Source organism: Solanum lycopersicum, chromosome 1, assembly GCF_036512215.1.
Source record: "Solanum lycopersicum chromosome 1, SLM_r2.1".
Classification (NCBI taxonomy): Eukaryota; Viridiplantae; Streptophyta; class Magnoliopsida; order Solanales; family Solanaceae; genus Solanum; species Solanum lycopersicum.
Window position 1 is genome coordinate 71672956 of NC_090800.1, and position 18920 is coordinate 71691875.

General features: G+C 36.2%; 2 protein-coding genes across 2 annotated transcripts; one reads left to right on the plus strand and one right to left on the minus strand.

Moving 5' to 3' along the window:
* The first annotated feature begins 458 nt into the window (after window positions 1-458).
* On the plus strand, window positions 459-7061 carry LOC101250334 (mitochondrial thiamine diphosphate carrier 2). Its single transcript, XM_004229180.5, has 8 exons — window positions 459-803; window positions 993-1138; window positions 2101-2223; window positions 2931-3042; window positions 3305-3432; window positions 4317-4469; window positions 5357-5500; window positions 6414-7061. Exons 2-8 carry the CDS (start codon window positions 1022-1024, stop codon window positions 6630-6632), a joined length of 996 nt encoding a protein of 331 aa, XP_004229228.1. The 5' UTR covers window positions 459-803; window positions 993-1021; the 3' UTR covers window positions 6633-7061.
* Window positions 7062-7836: 775 nt separating this feature from the next.
* Window positions 7837-16887, minus strand: LOC101250046 (uncharacterized). Its single transcript, XM_004229179.4, has 3 exons — window positions 16483-16887; window positions 9497-9621; window positions 7837-8596 (listed from the first exon to the last, which is right to left on the minus strand). The coding sequence occupies exons 1-3, from the start codon at window positions 16610-16612 to the stop codon at window positions 8315-8317; spliced, it is 537 nt and encodes a 178-aa protein (XP_004229227.1). The 5' UTR covers window positions 16613-16887; the 3' UTR covers window positions 7837-8314.
* Between the last annotated feature and the right edge of the window lie 2033 nt (window positions 16888-18920).

Sequence of the window (18920 nt, forward strand, 5' to 3'; positions counted from 1 at the left end):
GATGAAAAATTTATTTATATCAAATATTTATATTAAATTAATATAATTTTTATTAGGGATAATACATATATTGGATCCTAAACTTGATTTCAAATTTTAACTTTGACCTCCAACTTTCATAATGCACAAACAGACATTTTAACTATCCAACTTTTAAATAAATAAACACATGAGTCCTACATGACAAAATACACGTAAGACATCGCGTAGGATGACATGTAGGGCATTAGTGTTTATGTGTTCAACTTTATACAAGTTTGAGTGTCTACTTCTGCACACCCAAAGTTGAGAACATTAATATGATTTGAAGCTAAATTAAAAAACATATTTATGTACTATGCCTATTTATTATTACGTGATTTAATGAATTACTTCGAAAACATGAAAATTGGTAAAGAAAAAGAGAAGGTTAATTTAGAGTGATAAAAATATGTAATAATTTTTTTTTTGAGAAGAGTGTTTTGATAACGTAATTAAAATAATGAGAGAAGTTAAAATAAATAATTTAGAAATGATTTGGCCAATGAAAAAAAAGAGAATATTTGCTTGTCCTTTCATCTCCCTCCTTTTTGTTCGCTTTTCAGGTAAACAGAACCGCCATTAAATTCAACTTTTAGCCTTTCTCCTCTACAGCCACCAACCCGGGAAATTTCTTCTTCTTCTTCTTCTCCATTCTGAGAAGTTTCCCGGGTCGCTGCTGCTGCTGCTGCTGCCCCGACCCGTATTACGCCAAAATCCCTCTTTCAGTTTTGGTGGATATGATTTGAGCTCTCAAATCTGAAATCTTCAATGACTTCTCTTAGGTAAATTTATGGATTTTATTTCAATTACTTCATGCTTGTGATTTGTTTTAACCCAATTCATTGCTTCTTTTTCTATGTATAGATCAGTTTATTATATTTTTCTTTTTGTACGTTAATACTAGTACATATTGTTATGAGTTGTTGAATTCGTTTTTTAAGTTAGGTGTGGTTTCTTTTTTGGGTTTGCAGATAGTTTTTTGTGGTGGCTGTTAGGAGGGATGGAAGAGACGGGGCAGCTTAAACGAGCTTTTATAGATGCTTCGGCTGGTGCAATTTCTGGTGGTATATCCAGAACTGTAACATCACCTCTTGATGTTATTAAAATCAGATTCCAGGTAAGACATTCTTGTTTATGTTTACTGCATACAGCCCCATTCGAGGTGTTGTAGACTTGTAGTAGTAGTTGTTATTGTTATTGTGGTTAGTATATTAAATAAATACTGGTAATAGCATAGTATTGCCTGGAAACTTAATCAGCTTATCGAGATGATCAGTCAGTAGTCATAAAATGGTGAGTCATCTTTCTAACATTGTTATGGATTGGATATTCCTAACTGCCTTTGTTATTGGTTGTTGTTAAAAAATATAAAACAGTTGGGGAGGGCACACGGTTATACAATTGGTTTATCCCATTAGAACTAGTCTTGTAGATTGATATTTTCAAGTTCTCTCGTGAGTGTTATCCTTGTTACCACGGTGATGCTTTGACTTCTCTATAGAAGGCAGTCAGAACAACAGTTTGAAATTTTCAAATGTGTGAATTTAGCTCATTAGATTAGGAATATGTTTGATTTCAAAATTAACCTACTTCTCTCATACTTTGGCCGGATCAGTTGTTGAATCTCTAATTCTAGCTGTAGGATGATTTGCGTTCATGTGAAATGGAGAACCCTCAAACATTCCACTAATTAAGCTCAACCCTTACACTTTTACATGTAGACTGAATCTAGCTTTCTCGTGCTTCTTTGACAGTTTTTCTTCAGCAAAAATTCTCAATTAGTTTACAGAATTCTCGTTTTGTTTCAAAATGATATTCTTCGACGAACTTCCTTCTATAAAAAAGTAGTTGGTATTTGGTCTCTATGGTGCTGAATCTAGCTTTCTCCTGCTTCTTTGACAGTTTTTCTTCGTTGCTTCATTTTCATCAGACCTCCTTATTGGGATAGCCAGTAACATAAAAATTGCCTTGATCTACTGTGTATATCAAGTACAATTGTACATTGAAAGCTCCTTATGTATATAAATATAAAAAGTACAAAAAGAGCTGATGTTTTTGATATATTCTAATTTTTTACAGGTTCAACTGGAACCCACTACTCAGTGGGCCTTACTTACAAGAACTGTATGTGGCAATTCCAATTCAAAATACACGGGGATGTTGCAAGCCAGTAAAGACATACTCAGAGAAGAAGGTTTACCGGTGTGCTTCCTATCATATTGAGGACTTTGTAGGAATCTAGTAATTATTTGATGCATGTGTTAGTCTCAGAGTGTTCGAGAGTTGGATATATTACTAATTATGCTTTGTCAGATTTTCTATTGCACTCAAATAAATTTGTAAATGTACTCTCTTTTGTTGGTTGAAAAATATTTAGTTTTTAAAAAACCAAGGCATGCACTCTATGACTTCTTCTTATTAAAATTTCTTTTCACAGCTTTATCCTTAATTTGCTATACATGTTGCTCTTGTCATTTTTCTGCTCAGTTGATGAAAACTTTTTGAGGTGTCATCAAAATCCCGGTACGAGCAATGATGGGGGTTTGTCTAATTGTTGATTTGGCTCCTTCCTTGTAGAATATTTCTCTCTCCAATTGATAAAACATTATAGCAAACTCACACTAAATCACCCAAAAAAGGTGTCCTGATGGGGTTACTGATTCTGTTCCGTCCATGTTCTATATTTATGGTGGTAATCTATATGTGCCTCAGAAGATAATTGATGTTTGATATTTTTGTGTACAACAATTCTGTCCTCCTTCTCTTCACATATTTAAGTTTATTTTTTGTATATGGGGAGCAGTGCAAGAGATTTTTCTACTTATTAGTTTAATGATTTTGAAGAATGGTATCGTTTGAAATTCTGCACAATCCTCAAATTTATTCTGCTTCCCTTGCCTACATGACAGGGATTTTGGCGGGGTAATGTTCCTGCTTTACTGATGGTTATGCCATACACTGCAATACAATTTGCGGTGTTGCACAAATTGAAAAGTTTTGCTAGTGGTTCTTCAAAGTCAGGTCTGTACAGTAGTCTGACCTACTTGAGTAGATTAGTTAGATTTTATTCATAGTTCTCCCCTTTTCTTCTGTCACAAGTTGTATAGCTTTTACACCATGTTTGCTTTTACAATCTCACTACATGAAGAAGTTTTATCTAGTCAAAGTTCAGTACGAAAGTTTGATTACATTTTTAGCTGTTCAAAAATGTCTTTAAGTAAGTTATTTTGTGCTTCCCTCAAGTAAGCGTCATTATCTGATGGCACTCTTTTCAATGATGCAGAGGATCACGTTAACTTGAGCCCTTATCTTTCTTACATCAGTGGAGCATTAGCAGGCTGTGCAGCTACTGTTGGTTCTTATCCATTTGATCTATTGAGAACCATTTTAGCTTCTCAAGGAGAGCCAAAGGTACGCATCACTTGTGATCTGTGACTATAGTATAACCTTTGTTGCATGTAATAAAAAATGTGCTCATACATGTGGGAACCAGGTTTCTTGCAATTGAAATCATGTTTGTATTGGGTAAATTTGCCAAGCTTATTTCCATAAGAAAGGGATAAGATTGGCAAATTTACCTTAACCTCTAATTACATGCAGTTTGAACACTCAAATTACTGATAGACGTAGACAAGTAGTGGATTGATTGAACCTGGTCTCTTACAATGCAAATCATGTTTGTATGGGTAAATTTGACAAACTTATCTCTATAAGAAAGGGATAAGATTCGCAAATTCACCTTCACCTCCAATTACATGCAGTGTTTTCACTCAAATTACAGATAGGCGTAGACATGTAGTGGATTGATTGATTGATCACTGTCATGTCAAATAAAAAATTGAATAAGAATATAGTCTTGCATGGACAGTGTCTATTGTGGTCCTCCGTTGTCAAGTCATGCATGTGGGAGAAAACACACAAACTTACTGTCCATCTGAATGCTTTTGACATCATTATTTGAATACATTGATATTGGACAGTTGAATTTGCAGAATCCATTCGTCAATACTGCTAAATTTGATGTAAAAGAATGCAATGTCATTGTCTTCATTGTTTCCCCATAGACTTATTTTAGTGATTACAATCAAACATGATGTTCATCCTAGTTGATGTAAGTATTGAGTTGCACGTAATGATCAGAAATTCAAGTTTAGTGGGTTTTTTTACTGATGAAAAAGTCAAGTGAGATATAAGTATTAACACTTCAAACGTGTTGTATTACCATTTTGTATGCTATTTGTCTGCAGTCATGCTAACTAAGTTTCATGGGACTTACGTGATATGCTAACTAACAGGTTTATCCAAACATGAGGGCTGCATCTGTTGATATATTCAGAACTCGTGGCATTCGAGGACTGTATTCTGGATTGACACCTACACTTGTTGAGATTGTTCCTTATGCTGGTTTGCAATTTGGGACTTACGATACATTCAAACGCTGGATGATGGTAAAGGGTTACCCTTTTATAGAGTCTCTCACTTGCAATGTTTGATACTGTCGACAGTTGTTTGAGCCATTGAGGATAATGTACTGAATTGGATTTTTGACTTGGGATAATATTTGCAGATGTGACAACTTTAAAGGAAACACTTCTAAATTCATAGACGACATTATGTGCATAAGCTGTTAAATTATGAGAGATGCTTTTACCTGTAATACTAAATACACAAAAAGGTACTCCATATAATATCCTAAAGATTTGATGTCCAAAAGGATAAGCTAGGCTTAGGTCAAAGCTACTTAATACTAGATTTTTTTAAGAAGTGATGAAGTAGAAGAAACAATGATGTACATGGGACGTATTATGATGTAGAAGTTTTATGATTTTCTAAACGTGCATAAATTTATCTAAAACTACATTTTTTCCGAAATCCAAGTACTTTTCGGAGTCAACTAACAAGTTTTGGGTCAGAGACAGTGGTATATGCAGTTGTAGACACCAATGGGCATGACATCAATGTTATTAGATGAAGCCAATTCCATTCTATGGAAGTCCTGTCCCTGAATCATTCTGAGGATTAGAGTGACTGATTTTATTGAACCATTGTGTTCTTGAATTATTTTAGCTTGATAAGAATTTTAAACCACCCTAGCAGTTTGTGCATTTTACACTGGTTTATTTTTCTTGAAAAATCTGACCCTCCAAATTTGCAGCACTATTCTGGAGATTGCTGAGACATGTATATATGTGTCAGAAGCTCACACACACAGTTTCATTTGATTATTAACTTATTTGTTGTACAGTGAGAGTATGCTTTTGCCACCACTTCTCCTCAAGTTAAATGTAGCAAGTGTTCTCAATTTGGTCTCTCACAATTGGATTTATGTTTGTAGGCCTGGAATCATCTTAGATCTTCTAATGCTATCCATGGTGATGAGCAAGTGTCAAGCTTCCAGCTTTTCATCTGCGGTTTAGCTGCTGGGACATGTGCGAAAGCTGTCTGTCATCCTCTTGATGTTGTCAAGAAGAGGTTCCAGGTAGATTTCTCTTTCAGTTGATTCTCTATCTGTGGTTTAGTCCGAAATACAAATAAAGTGAAGCTTATTGATATTTTAAGAACAGCCTGTGCTTTTATCCTAAGTGGGCCAAGTGCTCTTTTTGATTTAAAACAAATTCACGAAATGCCTGTTTCCTCTTTAAAAGACAAACAATAGTTATCTTGTTCTTCAGGTCCAGGTTTTGGTTTTCGGGGTGGGGTGATGGGTGGTTTAAAGAGGAGGTTATTTTTTTCAAAAACCATTTTCTATTTTCTCAATTGTTCTTTTTGTTTAAAGATTTTCAACAATCCCCAAATACGGTTTGGGGCAAAAATATCTTTTATTGGTTCAATCACACACATTGTTCCCCAAAACCCAATGAAATCTGTTTCAAGTCCAAACGTCTGTGTGAACTGTGTTTTGAATTTGGAAACCAGGAAAAGGTCCGGTTTCTCCATATTCCTTCTTTGAGTGCCTAAAAAAGTTAGAATTCTTTCTATAGACGTGTTCCTGAATGTGTCTTTAGCGATGTCTGGATTTTGGAACCTCCAGACTTAATATGCAATACAAACATCCTCCTCCTGCTTTTTTTTTTCTTCACCTCCAATCCTTTGGTGTTAGTTTTCAAAATTTGACCTGCTATCTCAGTGTTTCTACACATATATAATTAAAAAATAATTTGTCATCGTTATCTTCTACAACCTATGAGCAATTCTAGATGTGTGCAGTGTAGTGTCAAAAATTTGTCATGTTTAACTCAGACCAATTCTTTTGTAAGTCTTCCTTTATATGTGATGAACTTTTATTTTTTGGTATGTCCCTTGCATTGTTAAAAGGAAAGATATAACAAAATCATATGCAAGTGGATGATTGCTTGTGACAACAGTTAATGTTGTAACCCTATACCATGCAGATTGAAGGACTACAAAGACATCCAAGGTATGGAGCTCAACTGAAGCCTCACGCCTACAAGAATATGTATGATGGCCTCAGACGGATCTTGATCGAGGAGGGTTGGGCTGGACTTTACAAAGGGATTGTTCCCTCAGTTATTAAAGCTGCACCTGCAGGTGCTGTGACATTTGTTGCTTACGAGTATACGTCCGACTGGTTAGAGTCCAAATTGACTTGAAGCATGCAGAGTACTTTTTCTTACTTCCTCGTCATTGGCGATGGCAACTGGAAAGGGCCTGATAATTTTGAGCTCGTTTATTTTTTTGTCATTCTTTTTCTCCTTGCATCTTAAGAAGTCCGAAGGAAGTAAAAAGTCGGGCCATGATTGACACTTGTTGCAAGATGGGGAGTATTATAGGGGTTTTGTTCAGTTGAATGACGTCTTGCTTTTGTTCTGTTCAAGAGAAAGACACTGAGCTCCTTTTAAGGCGACCACAATATTTCATGGCTTGACAATATCAGAGGTTTGTTGGAAGCTCTTGGTGCTTTTTTGCTTCCTTTTTGTCTTTTGGATCTCCCTTAGATGTTCTTTTAACTGATTCACTCTATTAGGCAATCGGTAAATAATGCTGGAGCCAATCATTGAGTCAAGTTTACCTTCCATTAATTTCTTGTTTTGAGGAGGTATTAAGTTTATAAACTGTCATGTAGAAGACAAAAAACCCAAAAAAGAGTTAGTTGACCAGAGAAGTTTGCATGGCAAACGCCCCTCACTTCAGTGAAGAGGGTGGGAGCTAAGTATAACGGATAATTTCAAAGACTTCGCTTCATAAAAGTGACCCTGTCTCTCTTAAAATCTCCATTCTTTTTATCTGTTACATAGACAAATTGAAAGATTTTTTTGAAAAATTGTTGAAAAAATCCAAGTTCTATCGTTACTTGGCTTACCATATATGATATATCATGATCCAGTTTAGGCAATACCTTAACCATACTTGCATACTACTACATGCATATTTGTTTCCAATAGAACCATGGAAGATATTTTAGAGATACGATTTCAGAATTGAATTTCGAATATGAGATATGGTTAATTAACTAATATGAGTATGAATAAAAAGGAATTCGAGAACAGAAATGTGCAACACGTTTGAATTTTAAAATTTAAACATCAATGAAACAACAAAATCCGATTTGATAATCTTAATTGCTAGTAGCTAGGCCGATTCCAGGTGAAATCCAATTTCTTAAATTCAATTTCTGCCGTCTTAAAAACTTAGTCAATCTTTGAGAGTTAAACTTCCAACTAAGATCCTTTCAAGAGAAAAATGGAACCAACGGATTTGTAAATTTTAGTGAACATGGAAAATATTTTGTCCTAAAATAATCAAATGAAATCTTTACAAAATTAATTGAATAAAAACTATATTACAGAGGGCAAATTAGTCATATTATAAAAATTTTATTCAATAATAAATAGGTAAAGAGAATCCTTACGAAAAACTAAAATAAGAGAAACACAAGTGTAATATCTTAAGCCACAAAGGGGTTACTCTGAAGGGAGCTCTATGAAATTATAAATCAAGGAATCATCAAGTCAGGTTGTCTGTAGAATTAAGCAAAAGGCCAGTTTGCATTTACGCTCCCGCATATCCGCTATACGCAGGGTCCCAGAAGGGCCCGACCACAAGGACCTATTGTAAGCTTCTCGAATATGGAAACAAAAGGCTCTCTCTAGTGCAACAAACATCATTACGATCAGTTTAGTGTATTCATTTTCTCTCCAGGACCATGATTATAGGTCATTATTACAACAGACCACTTACAGCTGCAAAATTGATGCATAAAGGGAACCACCTCAGGGGAAGTGTGAACTCACTCATTTCTTTGAGATATCAATGACTATAAAATATGATACACTTATGTGTTCCTCTTTTTACTAGTGTCTTCCGGAGGCAAAGATACAAACTGCAGAATCCTCTGAACCTGGGCAGCATCAATTCTAAACCGCTCACAAATTCCATTGATGTCCATAGGCCCTTGATGATCATCGGATCTGCCTTGATGCAGGAGAAGAATTTCTTTTATCTGTGCCACATTCAGCGTACCTGTAGGAGCAGGCCTTTCCTCATATCTGCTAGACTCTGAAGTTGTATTCCTTAGCTTAGGCAAGGGTCTATCATACCTCTCCACCACTGTTGCCTGTCACAGTAGGCATGAGTTAACAACTAATTATTAATGATACATGTGTTCTTGTACCTATTACTATGTCCGAATCTACATAAACTGGAGCATTTAATCAGACAGCAAAATTTAGAGCCGGATAACTTAAGATCTCTATTTTATTTGCACCCAAGAGGGAGCCCCATTGTTGAGATTAAACCTTCTATGAAGGGAAGAATATCTGACAGGCGATAAGAATAGTTTAACTACAATGTATGACATTATTTTCTCAGAAGCTTGACCGTCATCAGAAGAGTCACATATAGGAGCATGAAGTGCGCAGATCATACATCAGTTTAAGGCTCCAACAACTTAAGACTTAAAAAGACTTCTATAGGATTGCCAAATTTCAACAGATTAGTGTAAGCTGAATTCTCGAGGCCTGGAAAATATCATGTTATTATTTCATTGCCTCGTGTTTTTCGTCCCCCCATAAAGGAAAAAGAATTGATATGAGTTAAGTACTAATTAAAACTCCTGACTTGCACATTTTACACTACTCCTTACTTGCACATAAAGATGTGATTGAGGAAAGGAGTTAAAGAAAAAGAAGAGAAATTTCATGGGAGTGTTTACAACTTCTAGATATATAGAGGGTGCTGTATGTGGGGTAGGGTGAGGGAATCATCTGGCCAAATTTAGTTAAACCAGGACAGTAAGATGGCAAAAGAAATTCAGAATATACTTTCTTCAAGGGCAGACAACACTGGCCCCTCTAGATCACTCTCATACCTTCCGTCTTTAAAGAAGGTGAAGCTTTACGCAAAAGTTGAAATAGTGATTGACTAATTTAAGAAATAATCTATGAGTGTCTCAAAAGTTGCAGAGTCCATGGCGCACACGTCCAATGTGAAAGTTATGTAAACAAATTAAACTTACCTCACCCATCTCTAGCTTTCCACCAGGCTTGGCTTGAATTCTACCGACCATTTGACTAAGCATTGCATCGAACTTGGGATCTTTCTCTTCCACAGTGTTTTTAATAGAAACCTTTGGGCTGCTCTCTAAAGAAGCAAAACCAAATAGTCACTTATCATGTTAGTATTTATGAAGTTCTACAAACACTCTTGCAATTGAAATATTGAAGCAAGTTGTTTTCCTGGGAAGATAGAAAAGTAAACAAGAGAAAGGCATTAACCGTTCTCGGAGCAAAAAAAGACACCTAAATGGATGCCATCAATGTTTAATGCAAGACTCTCCCAGTTTGTTGTGCAATGTGATTAGAACTCAGTCTATCTCAAATTTATAGACCCATTTGGCTGATGGAGACTAAAATTTGATTTAATTTGCAATAAGTTGGATTAATATCAATTTATATGTCCGAAATTGTATTTAGATATTTGTTCCCATTTCACAAGTACAAACACATAATATTGCAATACTAACTATAAATGGAAAGGATGAAAGATTCTGTGGTGGCTTAAGATCTGTTTCTCCCTGATTGTTATCTTCGAACAAAAGCAAAAGAACTTGACAAAACCCAAATGTGGACTTAAGTTGTTCACACAGCTTGCATTGAGAGATCACACAAGAAAGCATAAAACTGACATAAATATAGTTCAACTACTCACACAGCAACTCAGTACGATTGACCTGTGAATTGTGATCCTGAGCACACATGCATACACAAAGTAGTAAATACCATTCTAGCTACATACCAGTTCTACCTATCCTAACCGAATGCACAGGATTATTTATTGAAAGAATCAAGCTCCAAATGTCACTGCCCTATGTGAGCCTTGCACATCCCAAACAGGATAAATGCAGAGGCTCGCAATAAGTTTGCAGTCAGATTATGATAAATTATGGCCTAGTGGTCAAGAAGTGGGTCTGAACCTCAGTTCGAATCCTAGCAGACAAAAAAAAACACTCAGTGGTATCTTGGAAGAGTGCAGGCAAGACAGGTTTGGAGGGGCTGATTGAGTTGTTTAATGTCGTTTTTAGAATGGCCAAAATGCCCAAAGAATGGAGGTGGAGTATAATGGCTCCGTCATACAAGGACAAGGGTGACATTCAGAATTTTAACAACTACAGGGGTATAAAGCTGCTAAGTCACACCATGGAAGTTGAGAGGGTGGTGAAGATGAGGGTGAGGAGGAGGGGTGTGTCTATTTTTGAGAACCAGTTCGGATTCATGCCAAGGTGTTCAACCACAAAAGCCATTCATCTAGTAAGGAGACTGTTCCCATATCTTTAAAGTATGTACATCTTCACAATTCTTTAAATTACTAAAGAGAGAGCGGCTGAAAGGAAGACAGTAGACAACCAATAATTGTTCTACGTGTCTTGAGTTCACATAAGACATTTCTAATTAAAAAAGTAATCCATTTTACAAGCAGAAAAATAGCCCACTTATTATGCTCATACCAAAAAAAATAACAAATATGAAAAACCAAATGAACCAAACCGAATCGGTTTGGTTTGGCATTCCGTACACACAATTGAATTACTAAACCGAAGAACCGAACACCTATCCCTAATATAAATGACCCCAACCATTTTGGTATAGATGTACAGTCAACTGATTTGATTGATAATGATGCACTAGTTATGCTCTTGAGAAAACTACAACTGAATCAACAAACGAGCAAAAGAATTTGATAAGAACATTGACTTCTTTAATGAGAAATATTTCCTCCTCCTACTTCCATATTCTTTCAATGTCATATTCACCTTCAAAATGGTAGTTTGATTCAATACGTGTTATTAACAATGTTAAAGAATGACAAAAGTCCCACTTAGGTGGTTAATGAGATGGGTGGACTCCTTATAAGGCTTGGGCAATCCTCCTCCCTTTGAGCTAGCTTTTGGGTGTGAGTTAGGCCTAAGACCTAATTTTAACATGGTATCAAAGCATTGGTGAGAACTTCAAGTCACCGGTGTCAAATTCCAGTCACGATGGTGGGACTGATTTGCATCATCTTTTGTTCTGAAGGTGTTGTCCAAAAGACAACACCGTCACGAGGCTCGGGAAGCTCAGGCGACCAAACCCCAACCAGACCCACCGGAAAATACCCCTCCACACGCCTCCATGCGCTGGTCAGAGGTGGGAATTTTCCGGCGAGATCTGTTCACGCGCCGGCGCATGAGTGGTTCTCCGGTCACTTTTTTCGAGAATTTTTAAAGGTTGGGTCGCCCAGTCGACCAGAACCAGACCAGTTTTCTCTAGATCCGATCACCGGAATTAGGGTTCCGGTGATTTTCAGGCCGTTTCCGACAAGATTTCGGCGAAATCAGAATTTAGGGGGCAGATTCTGGCAGCTTCCAATATTTTCAGACTAGTGTAGCACTTCCGGCAGTTTCCGACTTACATACCAGTCTCTGGAGAATAGACGAGGGAGAGAACGTTTTGGAAAACCTCGATTCAGGTGTAGTCATTGTCATAAACCTGAACACACTCGTGATATATGTTAATATTTTGCATGGTCCACCACCCAGTTATGATCTTGTTGTTCTAAAGGAATATATAGAGTTCCTTTGATATCGTGCAAATAAACAAACGTCTCCACAAGTAGTTTCGGTTGCACAACCTCATGTTTCTGTTGCGGGTGATTCTTTTACTTGTGTGTCACAGTCTAGCACTCTTGGATCATGGGTCATAAACTAAGGTACTTCTGATCATATCTCTGGTAATAAATCACTTTTGTCTGATATTGTTTATTCACAATCTGTTCCAGCTATTACTTTAGCCGTTGGGATCAAAACAAAACCAAAAGAGGTTGGAAAAGCCAAACTCGTATCTTCTGTCACCCTAGACTCTGTTCTTTATGTCCCTGGTTCTCCTTTTAATCTAACATATGTTAGTCGTTTGACAAAATCCCTACATTATAGCATAACTTTTTTTATGATTTTTTCTCATGCAGGGCCGCATTACAGGACAAACGATTCGAACAAGGCATGAATCACAAGGCCTTTAGTATCTTACCTCTTCTAATTCCCTAACAGCATGCTCCATTACAGATTCTCCAGATCTAATTCACAAACGTTTGAGACATCCAAGTCTATCCAAACTGCAAAAAATGGTGTCTAGTTTGTCTAGATTATCCACATTAGATTGTGAGTCGTGTCAACTTGGGAAGCACACTCGTGCTACATTTTCACGTAGTACTGAGTGTCATTCAGAGTCTATTTTTTCATTAGTTCATTATGATATTTGGGGTCCTAGTAGAGTTAGTTCCACCTTAGAATTTCGTTATTTTGTTAGTTTCATTGATGATTATTCGAGATGCACTTGGGTTTTCTCAATGAAAGATCGTTCTGAGTTATTTTCTATATTCAAAGGTTTCTTTGCTGAAATACAAAATGAGTCTGGTGTTTCTATTCGTACTTTTCGTAGTAATAATGCCTTAGAATACTTATCATCCTAGTTTCAAAAATTTATGTCTCACCACGGAATTATTCACCAAACTTGTCCATACACTCCTCAACAAAATGGTGTCATTTAAAGAAAGAATAGGCATCTCATAGAGACTGCTCGCACTCTCCTCATTAAATCCCACGTTCTGCTGCGTTTTTGGGGCGATGCAGTCCTTTCATCTTGTTATTTAATTAACAGAATGTCCTCTTCTTTTATTCAAAATCAGGTTCCACATTCCATATTGTTTCCTCAGTCACATCTCTATCCCCCTCGTGTCTTTGGGAGCACATGCTTTGTTCATAATTTAGCCCCAAATGCCCTCAAATGTGTCTTTCTTGGTTACTCTAGGGTTTAAAAAGGGTATCGTTGTTATTCACCTGATCTTCATCGACACCTTATGTCCGCTGATGTGACATTTTTTGAGTCTCAGCCTTATTATACATCTTCTGATCATACTGATATATCTATGGCCTTACCCATACCTCAAGTTTTACATGTGCCAACCTTTGAAGAATCTACGGTTACTTCTACATCTCCAGTTGTAGTGCCACCACTAATAACTTATCATTGCCGTCCACGTCCAGCCCTAGTCCCAAATGATTCATGTCATGCGCCAGACCCTACTGCTACTACGAACTTGCCTCCTCCTAGCCAACCACTTGCACTTCAAAAAGGTATATGATCCACTCGAAATACTAACCCACATTATACCTTCTTAAGTTATCATCGTCTATCATCACCCCATTATGCCTTTATGTCGTCTTTGTCCTCTATTTCCATCCCTAAAACTACAGGTGAGACACTTTCTCATTCTGGATGGAGACAGGCTATGGTTGATGAGATGTCTGCTTTGCATAAAAGTGGTACTTGGGAGTTTGTCTCCCTTCCTGCAGGTAAATCTACAGTTGGTTGTCGTTGGGTTTACACAGTCAAAATTGGCCCAGACGGTCAGGTTAATCAACTTAAGGCTCGCCTTGTTGCCAAAAGGTATACTCAGATATTTGGGCTAGATTATATTGACACTTCTGCTCCTGTGGCTAAAATAGCATTCGTATGCCTTTTTCTATCTATGGTTGCCGTTCGTCATTGGCCTCTTCATCAGTTGGACATTAAGAATGCTTTTCTGCATGGTGATCTTGAGGAAGAAGTCTATATGGAGCAACCACCTGGTTTTGTTGCTCAGGGGGAGTCTAGTAGCCTTGTATGTCGATTGTGTAGGTCACTCTATAGTCTGAAACAATCTTCTCAAGCTTGGTTTGGGAAGTTCAGCACAGTACTTCAGCAATTTGGCATGACTCATAATGGAGCTGATCACTCGGTGTTTTATCGACATTCTGCACAAAGTCGATGTATCTATTTGGTTGTTTACATTGATGATATTGATATCATCGGTAATGATAAAGATGGTATCACTGATTTGAAGCAACATCTCTTTAAGCATTTCCAGACTAAAAACCTTCGCAGATTGAAGTATTTTCTAGGTATTGAGGTTGCTCAATCTAGTTCAGGTTTAGTTATTTCCCAACGCAAGTATGCCTTAGACATTCTTGAGGAGACAGGAACGATGGGATGTAGACCTATTGACACTCCTATGGATTCCAATGTTAAACTCCTTCCAGGACAGGGGGGAGCCACTTAGTAATCCTGAAAAGTATAGAAGGCTCGTTGGAAAGTTGAATTATATCACAGTGACTAGACCTGACATCTCTTTTCCTGTGAGTGTTGTAAGTAAGTTTATGACTTCCCCTTATCAAAGTCATTAGGAAGCAGTGGTTCGTATTCTGCGATATATAAAGTCAGCTCCTGGGAAAGGACTACTCTTTGATGATCAAGGCCATGAGCATATCATTGGATATACAAACGCTGATTGGGCAAGATCACCCTCTGACAGACGTTCGACATCCGGATATTGTGTTTTAGTAGGAGATAATTTGGTGTCGAGGAAGAATAAGAAACAGAATGTGGCTGCTTAATCTAGTGCGGAATCAGAATATCGAGCAATGGCGATAGCAACTTGTGAGCTAGTTTGAATCAAACAGTTACCGGGAGAACTAAAATTTGGCAAAATTGATCAGATGGAACTCGCATGTGATAATCAAGCGGCTTTTCATAAAGCATCAAAATCAGTGTTCCATGAAAGGACTAAGCACATTGAGATTGACTGTCACTTTGTCAAAGAAAAAATACTCTCAGGAGATATTGTTACAAAATTCGTGAAGTCAAATGATCAGCTTGCAGATATCTTCGCCAAGTCCCCAATAGGTCCTCGTATTAATTACATTTGTACAAGTTAGGTACATATGATTTGTATGCACCAGCTTAAGGGGGAGTGTTAGAATACAATAAGTATTTCCTACTTAAAATAGGAATAGGAATAAGAATAAGAATAGGATTCCTAGTCGGAAAAGGATTCTAATGTAGTGTCTATAAATATGGTCTCAATGTAAAATTTAGATACACAATTCAATAATATTTTTTCCCATATACTTCTCACATGGTTTCAGAGCAGGACCCTCTCACCCGATGTTGGGGCCCCCAAAAATCAAAATTGTCACGCACCAGATGCTAAGCGCACACATAGGTGGTTAATGAGATGACTTGGACAATCTTCCTCCCTTTGAGCTAGCTTTTGGGGTGTGAGTTAGGTCTAGAACCTAATTTCAACAAACAAAGCATGCAACAAACTCAGCTTTTGCAGATATCGTTCTAATGGAAACTAAAGTTGAGGTACAACCAACCACATATTGATTATTCCAATATTTCCTTTTTATGGTAGTGTTTCATAAACTTGTGGTACGTTGAAGGCAAGCGTAAAACTACTAAATTTATGATCACGAGATGAACCGGTTCAAAAGAAACAAAAATGATACTGAAGACTCATATAGATAGCCTGAACTAACTTAGAATTGTCTATATTTGTACTTGAGGTCATAGCAGTGAAATTGATCAACAATCTTACACTGCACTGTCCCTCCAATTAGTCTCAGGTCTTCCCTTCAGTTTCAGTTCCTAACTCAATAATTTCCCAGCAATGTAATGTACTACCTTCATCCAAAGAAGAATGACTCTACTTTTTGGAAACAAACATTTTTTCATCCGTAGTTATTAAAATGATAGTATATTTTTGATAAACGCCGTATCCAGACCCCTTGTGCTCACCTCAATTAATTCCACGGATACCTGCTACCTTCCACCAACACAGATATGGGTTACTCTCTCCTTTGGGTTGAATGGAGAGATATCATCTTGTATTTTTACCTCCATTAGATTTGAACCTGAGAACTCATGGTTCCCGCTTCATTGATCCTATTCTACACCTGGGGTGCCATTTTTTGCTATCGAAAGTTGAGATTGCACTGTAGCAGTTTATAAAAAGTAAATTTATTTGCACAGAGTAAGTTATCTTTGTGCAATGCAAGAAATTTAAACTAGCTGCGGCATGAATAAGACCTAAGTTCCTAAATTGCAAAAGATCGAATAAATGAATTAGAAACTGCAAAGGACATACCGGCAACTGGACCAACATTATCGGCAGGAGTTCTATTCACCGGCGGGATTCTCCGGTCGATAGGTTTCTTCGCCGCATCGACAGTAGAACTTCCGATCCTTCCAGTTGCTCGACGAAATGCCTGACCCATTTTTTACGAAATGATCCCTTTATACACAAATCTATTTATACAACACTATTTCTTAGAAACCCATTTTTTTTATAACTAAAAAATTCGTGTAAGTTTGATTTTTGGTTTTATGCTATTTTTTTTCTCTTTGAGTTGATCGGTATATAAAATAAAATTGGTCCCTAAAATTGAATGAAGAGTTATTAGTGAAAATTGATGAATAGGAAGGTGAAGGTATTTATAGTAGGAAATTGGGATTGCGTTGCATACAACTTCCACGTAGAGGGTTTTACAATGACCACGTCTCATTTTTTTAAATTCTTTTTTGTATATTATTTTTTAAACGACGATGATCAGAGGTATATTTATTAGTTGTCAGTCGGTGTGCATCGATCGTTTTGATTCGATTTTATATGTTATTGATTTAGTTTATTGATTTTCGATTTGTAAATATATATCAACAGATAATCAAACCAATAAGATATTTTTATCGATTTTTGGTTACTCGATTTATAATACTTAACGGTTCAATTTTCGATATATATATGCGATAAGAAAATTTTCATATAAATCATATGATTTTTTCAGCATTTGGCACGAAAGTAATAATCATAAAAGTAACAATCAATTTTCTTGCAAGTTTAGACAATACACATTCAAAAGAAAAAGTATTTCAGCAAGTCTAGGCAATTGATACATTCAAGTTAGAGTATGCTTGCAATTACAGAATGAACCAATAATTAAGATTTTAAGTTGGAAAAAAGGTCTGATATACCCATCAACTTTGTCATTTGGAGCTGATATACCCCTCATTATGAAGGTGGTTCATATATATCCTTACCGTTATACAAACGACTCACATATACCCCTGTCATTATAAAATGGCTCGCATATACCCTTTATTTAACGAAAGTTAAAAACATTAGTTTTATATTTATATTTATTACTTTTAATTTTGTTTAAAAATTATTTAGGGGTATATATGATTCTTCTATCAATGTTTAAGGTATATTTTAATTTTTTTCATACATAAATTATTTTTTGACTTCTTTTGTTATAATTATTTGAGTTTCTTATTCTTATTTTATTTTTTTCTTTCATTCCTTAGTTTAAAGGGAAAAAAATTAAACTATTTTTTTTGTCTATATTGTAGTTTGATTTTTGTATTCAAAGAAAAATTTTGGTCATCTACAATGTTTTACAAGGATATTAGTGAAACATAAATAAATTTGATTATCAAAATAATAATTCTAAAGTCATCGGGAAAAAAATCAAAAAGAATATGTTTGACGAGGATTAAATTTACTCATATGAGATTATATTTTTTAGAAAAAAATAATAAAAAGTTAGATTAAGTTTTTTTTCCATTTCCTTTGGAGGAAAAGGGTATATGTGAGTCATTTGTTTATAATAGGGGTATATATGAGTCACATTCATAACAAGAGATATATCAGTTCTAAATGATAAAGTTGAGGGATATATGAGACCCTTTTCCCTTTTAAGTAATATGCAGATTCTCACAAATACTTAATCAATGAGTTTCTTACAAATCAAGCTTCTCCATTTACAATGTCTTCACTGTAAATGGAAAAGCTTGATTTATGACTATCTTACTGATTAAGAATTTACCGTAAATGGATAAGTTTGATTAATGAGAATCTTACTAATTCAGTGCTTACCATGAAAAGATGAATATCTTGATTTAGAGGAAATTGAGAGATTTGAGCGATTTTGAGTGATAGGTAGGGATGACAATGGGGCAAGGCAGATGCGGAGCGGTGTGGATTTAAGATTCTGTGGGGCGGGTCGAATGCAGGGCGGAATTGGGTTTAAGGCTATGTAGGCGGGGCAGGTTTAAGGTTGTGTCGAACGGGTTGGAAGCAGGGCGGGGTTGGGTTTAAGGCTATGTGGGGTGGGGCATATTTAAGGTTGTGTGAGGCGGGTCAGATGCGAGGCGGCTTGAAGTGGGGCTTTTTAAAATTAATGTGGGGTGGGGCCGGTATATGTTATTTTATGTTGGTTCAAGCTTAATTTTAAGATAATTTGATGAAAGTTAGTATAATACTTTTATAACTTTAATGAAATTATCTTTTGAAAAAAATATATAATAAATATCGAATATATTGACACATTTTTTATTGAACCCATAAACATTTCATTTTTCTTGCTACATCCATAACAACTTCATAATTGCAATTGTATTTCCATTTATAAGGATTGAGACCACCTGCAGCAACTAGTAGGGATATGGTCTCCCAAGAGTTCACTTATTAGTGCAATTTTTAAGTATCTCATGAACGAACAAAATGTTGTCCACAATGCTTTTTAC

Bases quoted from the DNA above. Each gene is read 5' to 3' on its own strand.
- LOC101250334 (XM_004229180.5), top strand. From the start codon at position 1,022: ATGGAAGAGACGGGGCAGCTTAAACGAGCTTTTATAGATGCTTCGGCT. The intron at 1,139-2,100 runs GTAAGACATTCT...AATTTTTTACAG, and splicing joins TTATTAAAATCAGATTCCAG to GTTCAACTGGAACCCACTAC. The intron at 5,501-6,413 runs GTAGATTTCTCT...TATACCATGCAG, and splicing joins TTGTCAAGAAGAGGTTCCAG to ATTGAAGGACTACAAAGACA.
- LOC101250046 (XM_004229179.4), bottom strand. From the start codon at position 16,612: ATGGGTCAGGCATTTCGTCGAGCAACTGGAAGGATCGGAAGTTCTACT. The intron at 9,622-16,482 runs GTATGTCCTTTG...TTGCTTCTTTAG, and splicing joins TAATGTTGGTCCAGTTGCCG to AGAGCAGCCCAAAGGTTTCT. The intron at 8,597-9,496 runs GTAAGTTTAATT...CTACTGTGACAG, and splicing joins GAAAGCTAGAGATGGGTGAG to GCAACAGTGGTGGAGAGGTA.